The sequence below is a fragment of the Gymnoscopelus braueri genome (genome assembly GCF_963280865.1).
Source record: "Gymnoscopelus braueri genome assembly, chromosome: 20".
NCBI classification, from domain to species: domain Eukaryota; kingdom Metazoa; phylum Chordata; class Actinopteri; order Myctophiformes; family Myctophidae; genus Gymnoscopelus; species Gymnoscopelus braueri.
The window spans coordinates 45,793,705-45,813,668 of record NC_137622.1 but is presented as its reverse complement, the minus strand read 5'-3'; the positions used below and the strand labels follow the sequence as shown (position 1 = coordinate 45,813,668).

Here is a 19,964-nt window from a genome sequence, read left to right as displayed (position 1 = left end):
AATCTGCCAATGCTTTGTCAATGCAAATGCGTGGATTCATGGTCTTGCGGATTTTTTCCAAGAATCCACGCATTTGCATTGACAAAGCATTGGCAGATTCTGCCCCAGAGGTAAAATAAAAGTGCGGTGGGAGCACGCCCTTACCGTTTTCTTTTGCGTTTTAGTTTCCCTTACGAAATAATAAAATATCTGATTCTGAAAAAAGTATAACAAAATAAAAGCTTTTAGTGTTAGGTCAAGACTTTGATAGGGGCCAGTTTGGGATTGCAGCCTCCTGAAGGTGTATCTTTATCTTTAGTGAGTAGGGTTTTACACTCCTTTACTCCTTTTGGTAGGACATTCCACATTTTTGATGAATAGCATGAGAACGAGTTCATTCCCTTTGTTGAGCCAAATCTGGGTTGAACATGATCAGTGGACCGACTCAGCGTCGGTCGGTTTATAAACTTTCTGCAGCTAGGTTTTCTCTAGCTCAAGAACTTGAAATCATCTTGAAAACGCTAAAACAGAACAAAGTACTTTCCAACGAGTGGTTACGATGGCCTACGTTACTGAAACCTTTGTGACCCATAGAAAGCTGTTACCCTAGGGGAGGAAGCTGTTTCACAGGAGATCACGAGAACACGGGTGGCCCAATTCATACTTTGTCGCACGACGGTGTGACGCACCTACAAGCTCACTGCGCGTCGCATATAAAAATATATCATTTTCATAAAAATCAAGCTGTGGCGGTCAAAAACAAGGTTAAATACATATAGGGGAAATACTGAATATAGTAGGCAATAGTAGTCAGTCCGATATATAATAATAACTATGTGTAATAGTCATATGAGCCATGTTGTTTCTCATTTTATGACGTCACTGCAGGGCATGGTGAAGGCCAAGGTTGCCAGGGTTACAGGGTATTTAACCCTGTCAGCTAATGTAGAGTCTCATAAGAGTCTACATTATACAGTAGGCTACTGTACAGCACTTGTTATCTAAGTGGGGTCAGGAACCCCCATGGGTCCATGAGGGGGTTCCAGAGGGTCCCCAGCAAAATGAGTTGATATAGCATCAAAAGGGTAATTTTAACCCTATATACATCGGCTGTTTGAAAATAGCAGATCTACAAGCTAACTCTAACCAACCCTAACCCTAAGCATGTTATTACAGAGAATGCCAGAAAAGGAAAACATCTTTTATTATGTTATCACAGAGAATGTCAGAAAAGGAAAACACATTTTATTATGTTATCACAGAGAATGCCAGAAAAGGAAAACACATTTTATTATGTTATCACAGAGAATGTCAGAAAAGGAAAACACATTTTATTATGTTATCACAGAGAATGTCAGAAAAGGAAAACACATTTTATTATGTTATTACAGAGAATGCCAGAAAAGGAAAACACATTTTATTATGTTATCACAGAGAATGTCAGAAAAGGAAAACACATTTTATTATGTTATCACAGAGAATGTCAGAAAAGGAAAACACATTTTATTATGTTATTACAGAGAATGTCAGAAAAGGAAAACACATTTTATTATGTTATCACAGAGAATGTCAGAAAAGGAAAACACATTTTATTATGTTATCACAGAGAATGTCAGAAAAGGAAAACACATTTTATTATGTTATCACAGAGAATGTCAGAAAAGGAAAACACATTTTATTATGTTATCACAGAGAATGTCAGAAAAGGAAAACACATTTTATTATGTTATCACAGAGAATGTCAGAAAAGGAAAACACATTTTATTATGTTATCACAGAGAATGTCAGAAAAGGAAAACACATTTTATTATGTTATCACAGAGAATGTCAGAAAAGGAAAACACATTTTATTATGTTATCACAGAGAATGTCAGAAAAGGAAAACACATTTTATTATGTTATCACAGAGAATGTCAGAAAAGGAAAACACATTTTATTATGTTATTACAGAGAATGTCAGAAAAGGAAAACACATTTTATTATGTTATCACAGAGAATGTCAGAAAAGGAAAACACATTTTATTATGTTATCACAGAGAATGTCAGAAAAGGAAAACACATTTTATTATGTTATCACAGAGAATGTCAGAAAAGGAAAACACATTTTATTATGTTATCACAGAGAATGTCAGAAAAGGAAAACACATTTTATTATGTTATCACAGAGAATGTCAGAAAAGGAAAACACATTTTATTATGTTATCACAGAGAATGTCAGAAAAGGAAAACACATTTTATTATGTTATCACAGAGAATGTCAGAAAAGGAAAACACATTTTATTATGTTATCACAGAGAATGTCAGAAAAGGAAAACACATTTTATTATGTTATCACAGAGAATGTCAGAAAAGGAAAACACATTTTATTATGTTATCACAGAGAATGTCAGAAAAGGAAAACACATTTTATTATGTTATTACAGAGAATGTCAGAAAAGGAAAACACATTTTATTATGTTATCACAGAGAATGTCAGAAAAGGAAAACACATTTTATTATGTTATCACAGAGAATGTCAGAAAAGGAAAACACATTTTATTATGTTATCACAGAGAATGTCAGAAAAGGAAAACACATTTTATTATGTTATCACAGAGAATGTCAGAAAAGGAAAACATCTTTTATTATGTTATCACAGAGAATGCCAGAAAAGGAAAACACATTTTATTATGTTATCACAGAGAATGTCAGAAAAGGAAAACACATTTTATTATGTTATCACAGAGAATGTCAGAAAAGGAAAACACATTTTATTATGTTATCACAGAGAATGTCAGAAAAGGAAAACACATTTTATTATGTTATCACAGAGAATGTCAGAAAAGGAAAACACATTTTATTATGTTATCACAGAGAATGTCAGAAAAGGAAAACACATTTTATTATGTTATCACAGAGAATGTCAGAAAAGGAAAACACATTTTATTATGTTATCACAGAGAATGTCAGAAAAGGAAAACACATTTTATTATGTTATCACAGAGAATGTCAGAGAGGAAAACACATTTTATTATGTTATCACAGAGAATGTCAGAAAAGGAAAACACATTTTATTATGTTATCACAGAGAATGTCAGAAAAGGAAAACACATTTTATTATGTTATCACAGAGAATGTCAGAAAAGGAAAACACATTTTATTATGTTATCACAGAGAATGTCAGAAAAGGAAAACACATTTTATTATGTTATCACAGAGAATGTCAGAAAAGGAAAACACATTTTATTATGTTATCACAGAGAATGTCAGAAAAGGAAAACACATTTTATTATGTTATCACAGAGAATGTCAGAAAAGGAAAACACATTTTATTATGTTATCACAGAGAATGTCAGAAAAGGAAAACACATTTTATTATGTTATCACAGAGAATGTCAGAAAAGGAAAACACATTTTATTATGTTATCACAGAGAATGTCAGAAAAGGAAAACACATTTTATTATGTTATCACAGAGAATGTCAGAAAAGGAAAACACATTTTATTATGTTATCACAGAGAATGTCAGAAAAGGAAAACACATTTTATTATGTTATCACAGAGAATGTCAGAAAAGGAAAACATCTTTTATTATGTTATCACAGAGAATGTCAGAAAAGGAAAACATCTTTTATTATGTTATCACAGAGAATGTCAGAAAAGGAAAACATCTTTTATTATGTTATCACAGAGAATGTCAGAAAAGGAAAACACATTTTATTATGTTATCACAGAGAATGTCAGAAAAGGAAAACACATTTTATTATGTTATCACAGAGAATGTCAGAAAAGGAAAACACATTTTATTATGTTATCACAGAGAATGTCAGAAAAGGAAAACACATTTTATTATGTTATCACAGAGAATGTCAGAAAAGGAAAACACATTTTATTATGTTATCACAGAGAATGTCAGAAAAGGAAAACATCTTTTATTATGTTATCACAGAGAATGTCAGAAAAGGAAAACATCTTTTATTATGTTATCACAGAGAATGTCAGAAAAGGAAAACATCTTTTATTATGTTATCACAGAGAATGTCAGAAAAGGAAAACACCTTTTATTATGTTATCACAGAGAATGTCAGAAAAGGAAAACACATTTTATTATGTTATCACAGAGAATGTCAGAAAAGGAAAACACATTTTATTATGTTATCACAGAGAATGTCAGAAAAGGAAAACACATTTTATTATGTTATCACAGAGAATGTCAGAAAAGGAAAACACATTTTATTATGTTATCACAGAGAATGTCAGAAAAGGAAAACACATTTTATTATGTTATCACAGAGAATGTCAGAAAAGGAAAACACATTTTATTATGTTATCACAGAGAATGCCAGAAAAGGAAAACATCTTTTATTATGTTATCACAGAGAATGTCAGAAAAGGAAAACACATTTTATTATGTTATCACAGAGAATGTCAGAAAAGGAAAACACATTTTATTATGTTATCACAGAGAATGTCAGAAAAGGAAAACACATTTTATTATGTTATCACAGAGAATGTCAGAAAAGGAAAACACATTTTATTATGTTATCACAGAGAATGTCAGAAAAGGAAAACACATTTTATTATGTTATCACAGAGAATGTCAGAAAAGGAAAACACATTTTATTATGTTATCACAGAGAATGTCAGAAAAGGAAAACACATTTTATTATGTTATCACAGAGAATGTCAGAAAAGGAAAACACATTTTATTATGTTATCACAGAGAATGTCAGAAAAGGAAAACACATTTTATTATGTTATCACAGAGAATATCAGAAAAGGAAAACACATTTTATTATGTTATCACAGAGAATGTCAGAAAAGGAAAACACATTTTATTATGTTATCACAGAGAATGCCAGAAAAGGAAAACACCTTTTATTATGTTATCACAGAGAATGCCAGAAAAGGAAAACAGCAACACGGCCAAGTCAGCAGGTCTTCTTTCTTAAAGAAAATAATCTATTGGTCAGTTTGTACAAAATGATTAAAAAAATTGTTAATATCTAAATGTTGTTTAATTCATATTTTTCCCCATTCAAATTTGATAATTAGACAGAGATTTAACCATTCCCTGAGTATGATGAGGACATACTTATAACCACACAACCAGGGACCTCTTCTGAAAAGGAGGTAGACACCCACCCAACCTGGGTGTCTGTCTGTCTGTCTGTCTGTCTGTCTGTCTGTCTGTCTGTCTGTCTGTCTGTCTGTCTGTCTGTCTGTCTGTCTGTCTCGGACCAACCAATACATGATAATGATTAATATCTCTACACTAAAGTAATTATGTTTTATTTTAAGGAGAACATCAGGTGATTGGGTCCACTCAGCCTGTGCTGGCCATAGTGGGAGATGATGTGATCCTTCCATGTCACATTGAACCTCCTCTCGATGCAGCTGGCATGACGGTGGACTGGTCCAGAGCTGACCTGGAGCCACCATACGTGCACGTTCGCCAAGATGGACGCGATATAACCGATACGAACCCATTGTACAAGCGGAGGACATTCCTGTTTTATGAGGAGTTATCTCATGGTGACATCTCACTGAAGCTGTACAGGGTGAAGCTTTCAGACGAGGCGACGTTCCAGTGTTTTGTTCCAGCCCTGAGCAGCAGCAGTGACATCCAGCTCCTTGTTGGTAAGATTTAATAGTCAAAACATGGATGGGGAAACAGGATAACTGCCTGTTTTTTGGGAGCTTGGGGGTCCATGAAAATAAATGGTGCATTTATACAGCACCTTTATCCAAAGCGCTTTACGATAATATAATATAAGCGCCTGGCTTTGTCGGGGGTCTACATGAACACAATTGACCCATTTTCGGGGGAGGAAAGCTGGGCGGGGAGGAGGAGGGTGATATTGGTCATTGCATGTACTCCTATGGGCTGTGGGTGGAGCCTGTCAGAAGGGAGTATTGGGCAGGAGGAGTAGGACAAATGTCCTCCTGGTGGGGGCTCCTCACTGGAGTCAGTAGGATACAACAGCAGTGACAACACAGAAATGTGTGTGAGGAGGAATTTATTGGCATAATGACTAAATTGGGGAGAACAAATAATTGGCTACATACTATATATATATATATATATATATATATATATATATATATATATATATATATATATATATATATATATATATATATAAGATAACATTTATTGATCCCGCTTGGGAAATTCAGTTGCCAATGACAGTACAGCAGTTAAGAAATATAGATCACAGACATTCATCCCATTCACTCTCACATTCACACATGCACGTCTAATACCCTGGGTTTGAACCCGGGTCTCCCGTGTTCTAATAAATCACTTAAAGCAGTAGTAAGTTGTCCATCTCTGTTCTCTGGAGTGTGCAGTCCTTTCCTTATGGAAGGTCCATCCTTTTTTACACTTTATATGCCTGCTGCCTAGACTTGCACCTCCTATGTTTTTTTTGGGATGTGCAGGAGTCCTTTTTTGTTCTATATATATATACAGTAGATAGATAGATAGATAGATAGATAGATAGATAGATAGATAGATAGATAGATAGATAGATAGATAGATAGATAGATAGATAATCATGTCTATGTGTTTTTGCAGGGTCAGGGTCTCAGCCAGTGATCTCTTCAAATGGACCAACAGACGGTGGTGTATCTTTGTCATGTGACTCTGGGTGCTGGTATCCACAACCTGAGATGTCTTGGCTGGACGGTGATGGAACCCTCCTCCCTGCTGGACCCTCAGTGACAGACACACCTTCTCCACACTGTTATGAAATCCAGAGCAACGTGACAGTGAGACAAGCAGGTCAGGTGACCTGTAGAGTTCACCTGCCACGCTTCAAACACACTGTTGAGACACACCGTTACATCCAAGGTAATTCATTTTTACATTAATCTTTAACACCTTGAGGAACGTCTATAAACACCTGCCTGGCTGTCCTGTGTTTGGGTTCTCACCACTCCATGTGACAATATCTACATTAATGCAGCACAATATTAGTATTGTTTGCCCGAAAATCCAGTCCTATATTGCGCTGATCAGAGCAATGGTCACCGAGTTATGGCCATTTGAATTGTTAGACACTGCTGTAACACTGCTGTAGCATCTTATGTGACCAGGTACAATCCGTTGGGAGTAGGGCAGGAATTTCACGGCGGCCAAAATAGTGAAAATAGCTTATCTACAAGCTATAATAAAGAAGAGGTGTTGCCATGGTTTTGCACTTTTTCTGTTCATGTATCTATGAGGTTGATAGAACTTCATTAAGCCCCCTGGTGGTGTTTTTATGGTGTTTTATGTCTTCTCTAATCTCTCAAGAACAGATTCTGCTCTGCGTTGGAATCTGTCGGGGAGGTTCGTCATAACGAGTGCGCATTCAGATCAGGAAGTAGGCCGCGCTTTACCCAATCACATGTAGTGGGCGGGATTCACATGTCCGTCGATCTTTCCCCCTCGAAACAAACCGAAACTAATTTAACAATAGCGTCCGCGGAGCAGACAAAACCACGGAAATTTATTCACATTTTAACTTGCTCTTTCATCATAGAAACAAGTGGGCTTATAACCAAAACCATCCATGTTCTCTGGGAGAAGTGGTGTTAGTGTTCCGTGTAGAAATATTGTTAGTGGGAATGAAAACATAGTCGCACCAACCGGAAGTGATGCGCTGAAGGCGCATCACAAACACCGGTTTCCTTGTGCTCTGGTGTTACGTTATCGTCCGCCCAGAGCCAACAGACATAGAACAAACAGCAGAGGGCGCTGTTTTTCATTTTCAGTTGGCGATGGGTTCCCAGATTGTGTCTTCTCTGACTATTTTGAGTTTCTTCCTGGAGGCTGAAACCTTGAGGGTCAAACGTGACAATAGAAAAACAGTGCTTTAATGACACAGTAGAAATATACCCTCCCCCTCATTATCATAACACAACAGGTGTGGGCATGAGGAGGAGGAGGGACTAGGACAGGTGGGTGGTCTTGTAGGAGGAGGCGGAGGGACTGGTTCAGGTGGGAGGTGCTAAGGTGAGAACCAGGTATATTTAATTAACTGGGTAATTTGGGTAATTTATTCAACTCCAACCACGCCTCTAACCCCCCCCCCCCCCCCCCATTGTCACCTTTCAGTAAGCTGTCAACTCTAGAACTTGAAGAAACGTTACAACACATAATTTTCATTAACATACTACCATACTACTCAATAGCCTAGAGAGACCAGTGGTTTTCAAACTTTAGCAATTTCAAGGACCCTCCGTTTTGTAGCCTATATGCATTAGATTAGACCTACGGACCCCCATAACCTTGTAACTCTTAGAGTGTATAAATGTAACCAAATGGACCATTACGGGTCCATTTATACTTTATCCACGTGTTACATTTATACACTCTCAGAGTTGAAGACCTGTAGGGGTCCATTTGGTCCTTTTGAGAACGATGACATAGTCAGTCATGCTGATAATGTAGTATAATAACTCTGACAGTGTATAAATGTAACCAAATAGACCACTAGGGGTCCATATGGTTACATTTATACACTTCCAGAGTTACAGACCTTTAAGGGTCCATTTGGTTCTTTTGAGCACTGCTGGCCTAGACTAGAAAACAAACAAACAAACAAACGTCTTCAGAAGCTTTACTGTCACATCACATGTTTACAGAAGTAAAAAAGTGGGTGAAATTCGTTTTTGTGCATAGTTCTATCATATTATCATATAATCATAGATAGTTCTATCATATTGTTATTTTGCAAGGGGGAAAAGAGCTCAATCATTGAAATTGGCAAATAGAATGTAAAACATCACAATTACATTTATAATACTTTTGTCTAAAAGGTCAGTCCAAGGGGCACGGTGGCGCAGTCGGTAGAGCTGTCGCCTCACAGCTAGAAGGTCCTGGGTTCGATTCCCGCCGGGGACGCTGTGGGCGCTGGGGGCGTGTCTTCTCCTCCGCGTCATCAGCGCCCATACCCTAGGTGGGGTTGGTGAAAGGGCCTACTCTGTGTGGAGTTTACATGTTCTCCCCGTGTCTCCTAGCGGGTGTTAATACCCTCACAAAAATGTAGTAATCCTGGTCACTATACTGCCTCCCCCATGACAGCCGGGGCGCCTGATGGAGGGGAAGGGAACTGGTTGGAATAACGTGTTCCTTCCACGCGCTACGTCCAACCAGGGAAACTCTCCCCTGTCAGGTGACAAGAAGGTCAGTTGGCTCTCATGCATTGAAGGAGGCATGAGCTCGGCCCTGGCCTCCCTAGGCTGGTGGGGGGAGTGTAGTGCCCAGGATCACTTAGCAAATTGGCACCGGGTGAAAAAAAAGGGTTACAAAAATCAAGGGATAAAAATTATTAAAAGGTCAGTCCAAAAAAGTCCTTGCGGACTTGTTTCCGTTGGGGTCCTTGGTATTAATTTCATAGACATATATAGTAGCAACCAGGGGTGCAATGCTCACTGGACGGCCTTGCACGCCGTGCCGGAACCTATTTGACCAGGAGCACACGCAGGCACACGCATAGATTTAAAACTACTTTAAATTCGCACCTCAACAAAGTTTTCAAAGGCTACCGACTCACACCTAGCGAATTAACACAGGAATAAGCCTAGATGCATATCAATTGTCCATTGTGTGACTTGCAGTGTAGGTGTTAAGCGACGTGCGCGTCACGTCATTGAAATAGAGTGCAAGAACATACCAAATGAGCATTGCATGCCTGGTAGCAACCAAACAGTTCAAATATCAACATAAAAATACAGAGAAGAATAACACTATGTTCAAAAAAAGAAAAAAGCATGGGGAAAAAATGTACAAAAAAATCAAAGAAAACAAGTAGTACAATACAGGTCCACAAATAACGATTTTTAGCAGCCTCTGCTGGTCATTACCGTCACTGCAGGCCGTTCGTTTATTACCCAGAATTCCATTTGTTTTCACCGGAAGACGGAAGCGTTTCAATAAGCGTTCTTTTAATTGTTTTATACTATCTGTGGATCGTTTCTCTTAGCCAGTGGAGCTTTAGTTACCGTGAGCTGTGTTTTCTTTTTCTGTTGTTTTTCGATCTTCAAATCCAACAATCTCTTAAAAACAGCGTGAGATTCCTTTTTGTTATTAGCGCGGTAGTTCCTGGCCAAACAGGAAACCGGTGCCGTAGTTCCTGGCCAAACAGGAAACCGGTGCATTTCCTTTTCCGTTTTCCGGCCGGTCATTTTCGCGGGAATGGCTCACCGAGCCTCCTTTTCAATAGAAATTATAATAGAAAAGGCTTTCGGGGGTGAAATTCATGGAATGGAAACATTTGCCACTCACAAAAGATATACAATTTAACTTTAGTTTTGTTGAAAAAGTTACCTAGTATAACTTTAAGGTGTGAGAACAAAAAGCACAATAAAAAGTCAGTGGGTTGTACATGGGATTAAGATGCAAAATGAGTCCATGAGGAAGAGCAAAGGAAAAAAATCAAGTCCCTTGTCCCTGGTATAATCCACAGGTAGGTTAAAGGGAGGGCAAAGGTCTGAGACCAGCCTGACAACACCGCCTGTCATCAGACAGTCTGACGGCAGCCAGGTGGAAGCTGTTCATGAATGTCTTGATAACGTATTAACCACATGACTGCTACCCTGTATTTTAGCCTTCTGATCGTTCTTTAGCAACATTATAATGTTACTGTTGGAATCGACACAGACACAAACACACTGAAACATCCAAGGACACTGTGTGTGATGTCACCGTCATACAGCAGATAGACATACGTTCATAGACGTATAAGGACCACTTCGCCCATTTTCAACCTATATTCATATTATTGATCCTCACTAATGCTCATTATAATATGGTACTATTTCTGTTACTCACTCTGTGTCTCAGAGGAGGGTTTGGACAGTTCACAAACCTGCCTACCAGTGACATCATCGTTATTTATGTTTAGTAATTCATTGCAGTGAGAGGCAGATCAGTGAGCCGCGAGACAAACTCCCGTGAAACTAACACGCGGATGCAGTCGTGCTCGTCTCATGCACACGCCCACCTGTGCTGGAGTTAAATAGTTTTTTTTTAAGGTGTTTTCTACGACTTGCGGGTAAAGAAGGCTTGAAACAAGCTATTAAACACTAGAGACGTGAGCTGCCTGGCACTGGCTGCCTTTAGCTGAAACCTACATGGAGGGTGCGTGGTAGTGTCTATCTACAGTATATTGTTCCATTTAGCGACGTGGTTAAAAGCTTGCATGTTCATAATGATGTGATATTGACTTTAAAGCCACGCTGCACGCAGCACACTCTCCTGTGAGGGAGCACTGGACGTGTGTGATGAGATGGTGTCACATACATGATGGAAAAAATTTTTTTATTGTGGTGGTAGCCTATCTTTCTGACGTCTGGCACTATGGTCTAGCCTCGGTGCTGGACATTTTTGCCTCTGCGCAGTGCGCACCCCCGAGGCAAAATTTGGTCTGGCGGAAACCCTGCTTACCTTACCTTTAACTATAGCTACTACTATCATTAATGGCATCTCCCTCTAGTGATTATGTAAACGGACCTAATCCCCACTACCCCTACATTAAATCCAGAAAATATAGTTTAACAATATAATCCAGGATTCAGGATGATTAAACCCAGAGGCGAAGTGATCATCCTGTCTGGGTTTATTTCTCAACAATGACCGCCTCGCTGTCAATTATCCCGCTTATTACACGGCTACTTAATAAATAAATAAATAAATTGACCCAAAAGTAACAACAAAAGAAAGTATTTAATTGCTTACGGCAATGAAAGTATTCCATAAATGTATGCCAGGTGCGGCCGTCCTTCCAGTGCAACACGGTCGCCTCGGAAAACAAGGAAGTGTTGATCAAATAGAATACATTCTCGGTTACTGCATCGTCTATTTCTCGCTTCATATGTTTTCAAAAACATTCTTGAGAGCAACGTTGTAATGTAGTTGTAAATGACATGGTGTGTTTGTTTACATGGCTGTCATGTTAGATAAAGCATTATAATCAAGCAGCGCAGCAGGTGCTCTGAGTCTTTGATTAGACAGAGGTCTGTTATTGAGACATATACGAATTGACATTTCATATGAATGGCCGCTAGTTTTGCGAATTCCCCCATGATTTCCCTCCTGCTGGCTGCAGAAGCAATAACTCTCTATTAACTCAAATGGGTTTTTGGCCGGACTTAAAGGGGAATACCACTCATTTTAGAGCTGTTGTGTGGAAATAAGAACAAAGCCCCCCCCCTTCAGTGTTGCCTAGAACTGGAGAATTGATTGTTGGGTCATGTGATCAGTGTATACGGACAGTGTACTCTTTGGCTCCGTCCTCTAGGCTTCCTCATTCACTAGAATGGGGAAACAGTAGCTGCGTTTACATGGACCTACATTCTTTATTTTATATAAGCAATTTTTTTATCTATCTATAAATGCGCGGAATATATGTGTATGTGAGCGTGTGTGTGCGCGTGTGCGCTCGTGCCAGTCCCGTAACTCCCGTCTTGATTGAGTTCCGTTCAACTATAAACTCGGGATGCATAATTGCCGAGGACCCAAGGGAGCGATGTTTTAATTGTGTTTAATTCATGGAATACATGGGCATATAGTCTTATCAGTCAAATGATTTGTGGGATAAAATGCACTGCCTTGAATCTCCTGATTTCTGATGCCTCCTCAGCTCCTCTTCATTTTAATAGCATCTAGATCTGATCAAGATCAGATATTTGATGATTGGCCCCTGCTTTTGTTAATGCTGAATGGATTGGAGAGAATGCAGTATTCTGTAGTCTGATGTCTGTATAAAATAATCGCGAGTCGCAACACACATAATTAGAGCAGCTGCAGATTGTCCCCAGCAGAAAATATTAGTAACGTCAGCAAATAAAACGCATTTTTAAATATTTGATTCTTTGCAGATGTCATTTATATAAAGTATGAACAGTTTTAGGCCCAAAATCGAACCCTGAGGAACCCCACATGTGATGGGGTCCCGCGTCAATATGCTGACGGCCCATTGTTCCGACGGGTCGATGTTCCGACGACCGGGGTCCGGTGGTCCGACGGGTCGATTTTCCGACGACCGGGGTCCGGTGGTCCGACGGGTCGATGTTCCGACGACCGGGGTCCGGTGGTCCGACGGGTCGATGTTCCGACGACCGGACCGGGGTCCAGTGGTCCGACGGGCCGGTGTTCCGACGGCCGGGGTCCACTGTTCCGACGGGGGTGCACCAATAGCCCGTGGGTGGACGGGTCATGATTTCAAACGCAATTAACGTGGGTGCGGGCGAAGCGGGGCAACACATGGAAAAAAAGGAAGAAAGAAAAAGCTCCCTCTCCCTCTCTCTCTCTCTCTCTCTCTCTATATATATATAGCCTATATAATCCTTTTAAAATAGCAGATTGTGAGCTTGTAGATCTGCTATTTTCAAATGGCCAATAAAAATACCTCAAAATTGTATTTAAGTACAGTACTTGAGTACATATACTTAGTTACTTTACGCCACTGTCAATTATGCACAGCTGCCTCTAAAGATAGCTCACTGCACGTCAACTTTATTTATTTGAATGTCCCTTGTGTTGTAGGCCACTCACTGTAGCCTATCTATCTACGTTTTCGTAGAAAAATATGAATTGTCTATCCTCAGCTAGACTGCCCCAACGCTCTTGATTTCGTGTATAGAGGGGCGGGTGTATAGAGCCGGCGAGAGATTGCGCCTGATCCCATTGGTTCACCGATCTGTCCGTCAACCCCCGCCCCGTTAACACAACATTACGAGCGACGCCCACTGCACTCTGGTTGGTTGGGAATGAAACACTTCCTCATACCGAGTACACCGACTCGCTGGGCCAGGCTTTTATTTTTTAGCGAAACTAAACTATAAAAGCCTGGAGATCGAGGCTAATCCTCAGCTAAACCGAATGGTGCTCTAAATATCTGGTTCGCTCCCGTCTCTCTCTCTCTCTCTCTCTCTCTCTCTCTCTCTCTCTCTCTCTCTCTCCCCCCCTCTCTCCCTCTCCCCCTTCCTCTCTCTCTCTCTCTCTCTCTGTCTCTGTTTATTTTACTGCTTTGCATTGATGACACCAGGTATAAGAAACTCATGAAGTGCGTTCGGAAATACAGCACTGAGCGCACTGGCCAATAGGCCTACAAACTAGGCGAGTGCGCTCTGGTGCACAATTTCCAAACGCACCCATTGCTGTCCAATGTGTCCATATTCATCTGTAAATGCCCTGTTTTCAGCACTGTCACATATCTTTTATACATATCTTTTATACTCTTTATACTTTTGGATAGTGTCATTTCTCTTGTTAACTAGCAGATTAATGTTTAGCGATCTCAAGCAGTCTGTCTCTCTCCATAAGTAGCAGCTGCAATCCATCCAGTAACGACCAATTTATGCTTCGACGTACAACGGTCAGTGCATGGTGGGAAAAGTACTCAGATATTTTACCCAAGTAAAAGTATCAATACTGCAATATAGAAATACTCTGTTACAAATAAAAGTCCAGAATTCAAAATTTACTTGAGTAAAAGCACAAAAGTATTAGTATCAAAATGTACTTAAAGTACCAAAAGTAAAAGTACTAAAATGTTTGAAAATAGCAGATCTACAAGCTCACAATGTGTTGCAATGCGATGCATTGTGAGCTTGTAGATTGGCTATTTTCAAATAGCCTAGGCCTATAAAATAGGGCTAAAGTGGTTAATGTATGTTTTATAATATAATAATTGATAATAGCAAAGTAACTAGTAACTAAAGTTTTCAAATAATTGTAGTGGAGTAAAAGTACAATATTTGCCGTTGGGATGTAGTGAGTAGTACTAAGTACAGTACTAAGTACAGTACTTGAGTACATGTACTTAGTTACTTTACACCACTGACAACGGTGTTGCGCCCCGAATATATTCAATCTGCGCTGCAGTGTGAGCTTGTGGATCTGCAAAGCGATCCTGATGAATCATGCTTAATAATGTGACGTTGTAGCCTAACATGACAATCACACAAAATCTTGAAGGTGTCTTGTTTGCATATAGTGGATCTTGTAGATCTGATATTTTTGGCTAATGTAAAAAGCTAAGTTTTCTATCACACTAATATTTGCAGGGTCCTGTAGCCTACTCTATGTAGCGTAATAGATTTTAATTTTGTGACACCTGCATGCTGAAATATAGGCTACTGCAGTAGGCCTATACTATGTCAGTTTTTCCCAGAACAATTTTTGAATGAATCCAAGGTAATGCACATTTGTTTCTAGCCTGCATCAAGCGTTTATGTAAACATCGCCATCTGTGTCTTTTCATAAATGAATCACAAGCAATCCCTAAACAATTATTGTGATCGGGTGAACCATGTGCTATAGGCTAACTGTATTGCTTCTGAACCCCCGAGAGTTAAGCTGGCCTTACACTACAAGACTTTTTCAGTCTTAAACGATTTTGAAATCGGGTATCATCACACACTACAAGATAATCTTTAAAGATTCTCTTATCAGATTATCTTAAACATGCACACACTACATGATAAAAAAAATCGGGGGCATCTCACATTACAAGATTCTATCCAGATTCTCAGGCTTGCCCAAACACAGCAATAATAAATAGAAAAATATATTTAAAAAATAATATTTATTAATTATTAATAATTATAATTATATAAGATATTATTATATCAGTAGCCTATATTATTTTGATATTAAATAAAGTTACACATTATAATCTATCATTTTCATATGTCTGTTTTTTGAGTGGTGCTAGCCACTCCAAGGAGTGACTTTGTCTGTGTGTCTGTCTGTGTGTCTGTGTGTCCGTCTGTGTGTCTGTGTGTCCGTATGAGCACGGCCCCTCTGTATGTTTGAGCACAGCCTCAACAGCTGCGGCTGATTGCAACACAAAGATGCAACCAGTTACACTAATTATACACACACACACACACACACACACACACACACACACACACACACACACACACACACTTTTGAGTAAAAATACTTAACATGAGTAAAAATACTTAAAATGAGTAAAAATACTTAAATATTAGTAAAGATACTTTAAAGTTCCTAAACTGAGTAAAAATACTTACAATGAGTAAAAATACTTAAAATGAGTAAAAATACTTAAAATTAGTAAAAATACTTAAAAGATGTTAAAATGAGTAAAACACGTAAAAATCTGTAAAAACATTTTAAAGTACTTAAAATGAGTCAAAATACTTTGAAGTCATCAAAGTCTGTAAAAAGTAACTAACGAAATGAACTCATGAAAGGCACCACTCTCTTCACACTGGGTGTGATTTTTTTATGGCTGTCGGAAAGACAGCCAGCTGCGCTCCTGAGCAGCGCTGCGCTGCGCCTCGCAACACACACACACTTGCGCACGCACGCACGCACACACACACACACACACACACACACACACACACACACACACAGTGCACCGCGTCAGAGCAGATCTACAAGCTCACAAGGCGTCTCATTCGCGGTAGGCTACGTGTGGTATAATGTTAACCACTCGAAACCATTGTGTGACGAAAAATAATCCTGGCTGGCACAGACAGACTTCCCTTGCAACATTTTGCAAAATTCATGGATTTAAGAACTATGAAGGGTGCACCAACATGAAAGTTTTTTTTCTAAAGCATTAGATGGCGGGCCAGAACATAATGAAAGGCTAATTTAACAAATGGATAGTTAAAAAATGGAACTCCAAGAGTCAAGAACACCTTATATTTGGCATATATTTGTGATAATCTCACAGAGAATCAATCAAAATGTAAGCTATTAGGTGGCATAATAAACCGTAAACGAGTGGTCCCCCCCCCCTTCGAAGACTGACCATGTAGCAAAGCCTACCATCCTCATTATAATTGTAATCATTCAATAATTTGAATGATTTTACTTTTATTTTCATTATACCCCTTCTGCCAGACCTAAGCGGGGTCATGCCTATGTTCCCTCAGCCTTATGTTCCCTCAGCCCTATGTTCCCTCAATAGCCTACCTAAAACATTTTTTTCATCCAAATTAGGTCCTATGTTCCCTTAGCCCGATGTTCCCCCATCTCAAATTAGACCCTATGTTCCCTCAGCCCTAGGTTCCCCAATCCCAAATTAGACCCTATGTTCCCTCAGCCCTATGTTCCTTCAGGATCACACATAGCCCTTTGATTGATTGATTGATTGATTGATTGATTGATTGATTGATTGATTGATTGATTGATTGATTGATATCTTTATTGATCATGAAATAAAACATATGTCACATGTAACACATACATCTGAGCCACCATAATCAAAAGGATGACACAAAAAAGCTTACAGTTTGTTTCCATTGCGGTCCCTTCCATAATGTGTTGGTGAGGTCACCTGTTGGGGTCCTCTGAAAGGGGGTGCAATGATACGTCTCGCCAGTCCGGATATTACGTTTGTGACGTCGACCCACCATTCACTGTACGCATTAGGCAATTTTAATGTAGGATAGGCCACGTCCAATTTTATTTAATTTCGTTGGCTATCCCTTGGCCTAAGTTTCAACATTTTTGTCAACTAAAACTAAAACCGGCGTGTGATTCCAAATGCATAAAGATAACTGATAGTAGGGGGAATTATGTGAAAAATCATTACGAGGTGGATACAGGCATGACATTTGGCACACATGTAAACTGTAAACATGTAAACTCAACATCATGTGTGTGCATGTCTGTGTATGTAAGGGACACAGGGAAACTGTCAGAACCTTCCCTAAAACATCCAGGACAACGCTCCATATGTCCCAGACTTCCAAACTGTGGAACACACACAGTGTGTGTGTGTGTGTGTGTGTGTGTGTGTGTGTGTGTGTGTGTGTGTGCTTATTTATCTTACTTTCTGCATATTCTTATTTATTTTACTCTCTGCATATTATTTTATTTAGTATTGACTCATGTGTGCCGTTTGATGCTCTCACTAGAATGCCTCTCTACCCACTAAGCTACGCCCGCCCCAAAGGACAATTTGATATACAGTACTTCCAGCAACTACAGGCGTCTAATCTATAAACTGTAAACATAGCAACATCATTTGGTGCAAATGTGTGTGCATGTCTGGTGTAGGGGACACAGGGAAACTGTCATAACCTTCCCTAAAACATCCGGGACAACGGTCCATAAGTCCCAGTATTCCAAAATGTGGAACAAACTCCCCTTTGCAGTTAGAACTGTAGACTCACTACCAATTTTCTGAAGACATCACCTCAGACTCCACTTTAGCCTGTAGTACTAGCCTTGACGACCATGCAGTCTTATGCAAAGGTTAAAATGTAATTTCCTGTAGTTTGTATAGTTTCAATGTACATATCATTAATTTTTTTTATATTGCACTGTGTAGACTGATGATAGGTTCTTGGTTGACCTATAATCCTATTACTGAGGCACTACACTTATTGTAGCTAAATGCCTAAATTGTAAATTGTAGGTCTGTTTTGCAATTACAAACCATACAGTATGGTACTGCACAGGCTTATGAAACAGCTTTTTTTTCACTTTATGGGAGAAAACTGAAGACAAAAGATAAAAAAAAAGAGAAGTATGAGACCGTGTTGATCACATGACTGTAGAGATACTGGCCCTCATTTATCAACGCAGCGTATAAACCGGCTTATATTTTTCCATATATTCGGCCGTACACCAACGTCGAAGTCACATTTATCAACGAATCCTACACAGCCAATCCTGGCGTACATCAGGTCGGAGCTTTGATAAATCTCACGTCTGAAAACGAGCGTCATTTAAATAACACGCCCTTAAATATTCTCAAAACGCCCCGATTTTACGACATGAAGAACCAAAATACAACCAAAGACATCAAAAGCCAATAAGAGTTTCCCCCAATCGCCTCGCCTGCCACACACGCACACGCACAAGCCCCTCTCTCTCTCTCTCTCTCACTCACTCACACACACACACACACACACACACACACACACGCCCGCCCAGCTGTGTTTTTCATGTAATCCGTACCGTAGCGGTACAATCTTTGTCACGTAGGCTTGTAGCCTACATGAATGACATATTATGATACCAATCACATCGCCATGAATGGAATACGTTTGTATATTAATTTATTTAACCCATACCGAGCAGTGCACAAGCAGTCATGTAGGATATTCCCCGTGAGACTCGTACGGGCGGCAGTGATTACGTGCGTGCTGCCACGTTAATAAGAGATTGGAGCGTCAGGTTTATATCCTTAACCCAGCCAGGTTATAGTCATCAAAACTCTCTATGACATAACTCCATAACATAGGACAAGCTACTGTAAGTTTGTACACCTCACTGTCCATGAAAAGATCGTCGGGAGTCCCGAAAATGCGCTCCAGAAGCGCTGTATATTTTGAAAATAGCAGATCTACAAGCTCACAACACGTTGCAATGCGACCCGTTTTTGAGCTTGCAGATCTGCTATTTTAAAATAGCCAATGCAACTGAATGACTGTTAAAGCAGTTTGTTTAAATTACTTTATAAAATGTTATATTTTCACAGGGATTATTTATTAGTGTAGATATACATTTAGGAGTGGATTATGTGTCCAGATACCTGTCAGACAGTCAGACAATGCTGCTCCGCAGGTCTAGAATGGAATAAACGGGTGCAGCCAACGTCAACAACTGGTCTCTACCAGACGTGAGATCTCAGCCTACGGTAGGATGAAGCCCACGTCAGGATATATTGATAAATGCCGAAAGGTGCGGTGATCTCGCCGTACGCCCATTATTTGGGCTGCACCGCGTTGATAAATGAGGGCCAATGTGTACCGATTTGCATGACGTTTGGATAAAAGCTGTGGGAGTAATAACCAAAAATGGGTTTTGCACAAATCTGCCTCCTGGTGGCGCTATAACAGGCCCATGTGAAAAATGTGGGGCAGAGGTTCTGATTTGGCATCAGTGAGTGTGTGTGCACAGTTTCGCAGCAACCGGGCCAACGGTGCGGGAGATTAGCTGCTCGCACACGGACAGGACACACGGACGGACAGGGTGCAAAACATACTCTCTCGTCATGCCTTTCGGCCTGGCGGAGA

At 39.5% G+C, this 19,964-nt stretch overlaps 1 protein-coding gene across 1 annotated transcript in view; it reads left to right on the top strand.

The window, feature by feature from the left end:
- LOC308075999 (NACHT, LRR and PYD domains-containing protein 12-like) overlaps window positions 1–19,964 on the top strand; it is an 85,578-nt gene that overhangs the window by 465 nt on the left and 65,149 nt on the right. The window contains exons 2-3 of the mRNA XM_080416050.1: window positions 5,259–5,597; window positions 6,538–6,813. Of these exons, the coding sequence (XP_080272176.1) occupies window positions 5,259–5,597; window positions 6,538–6,813 (615 nt within the window). The remainder of the gene's footprint in view (window positions 1–5,258; window positions 5,598–6,537; window positions 6,814–19,964) is intronic.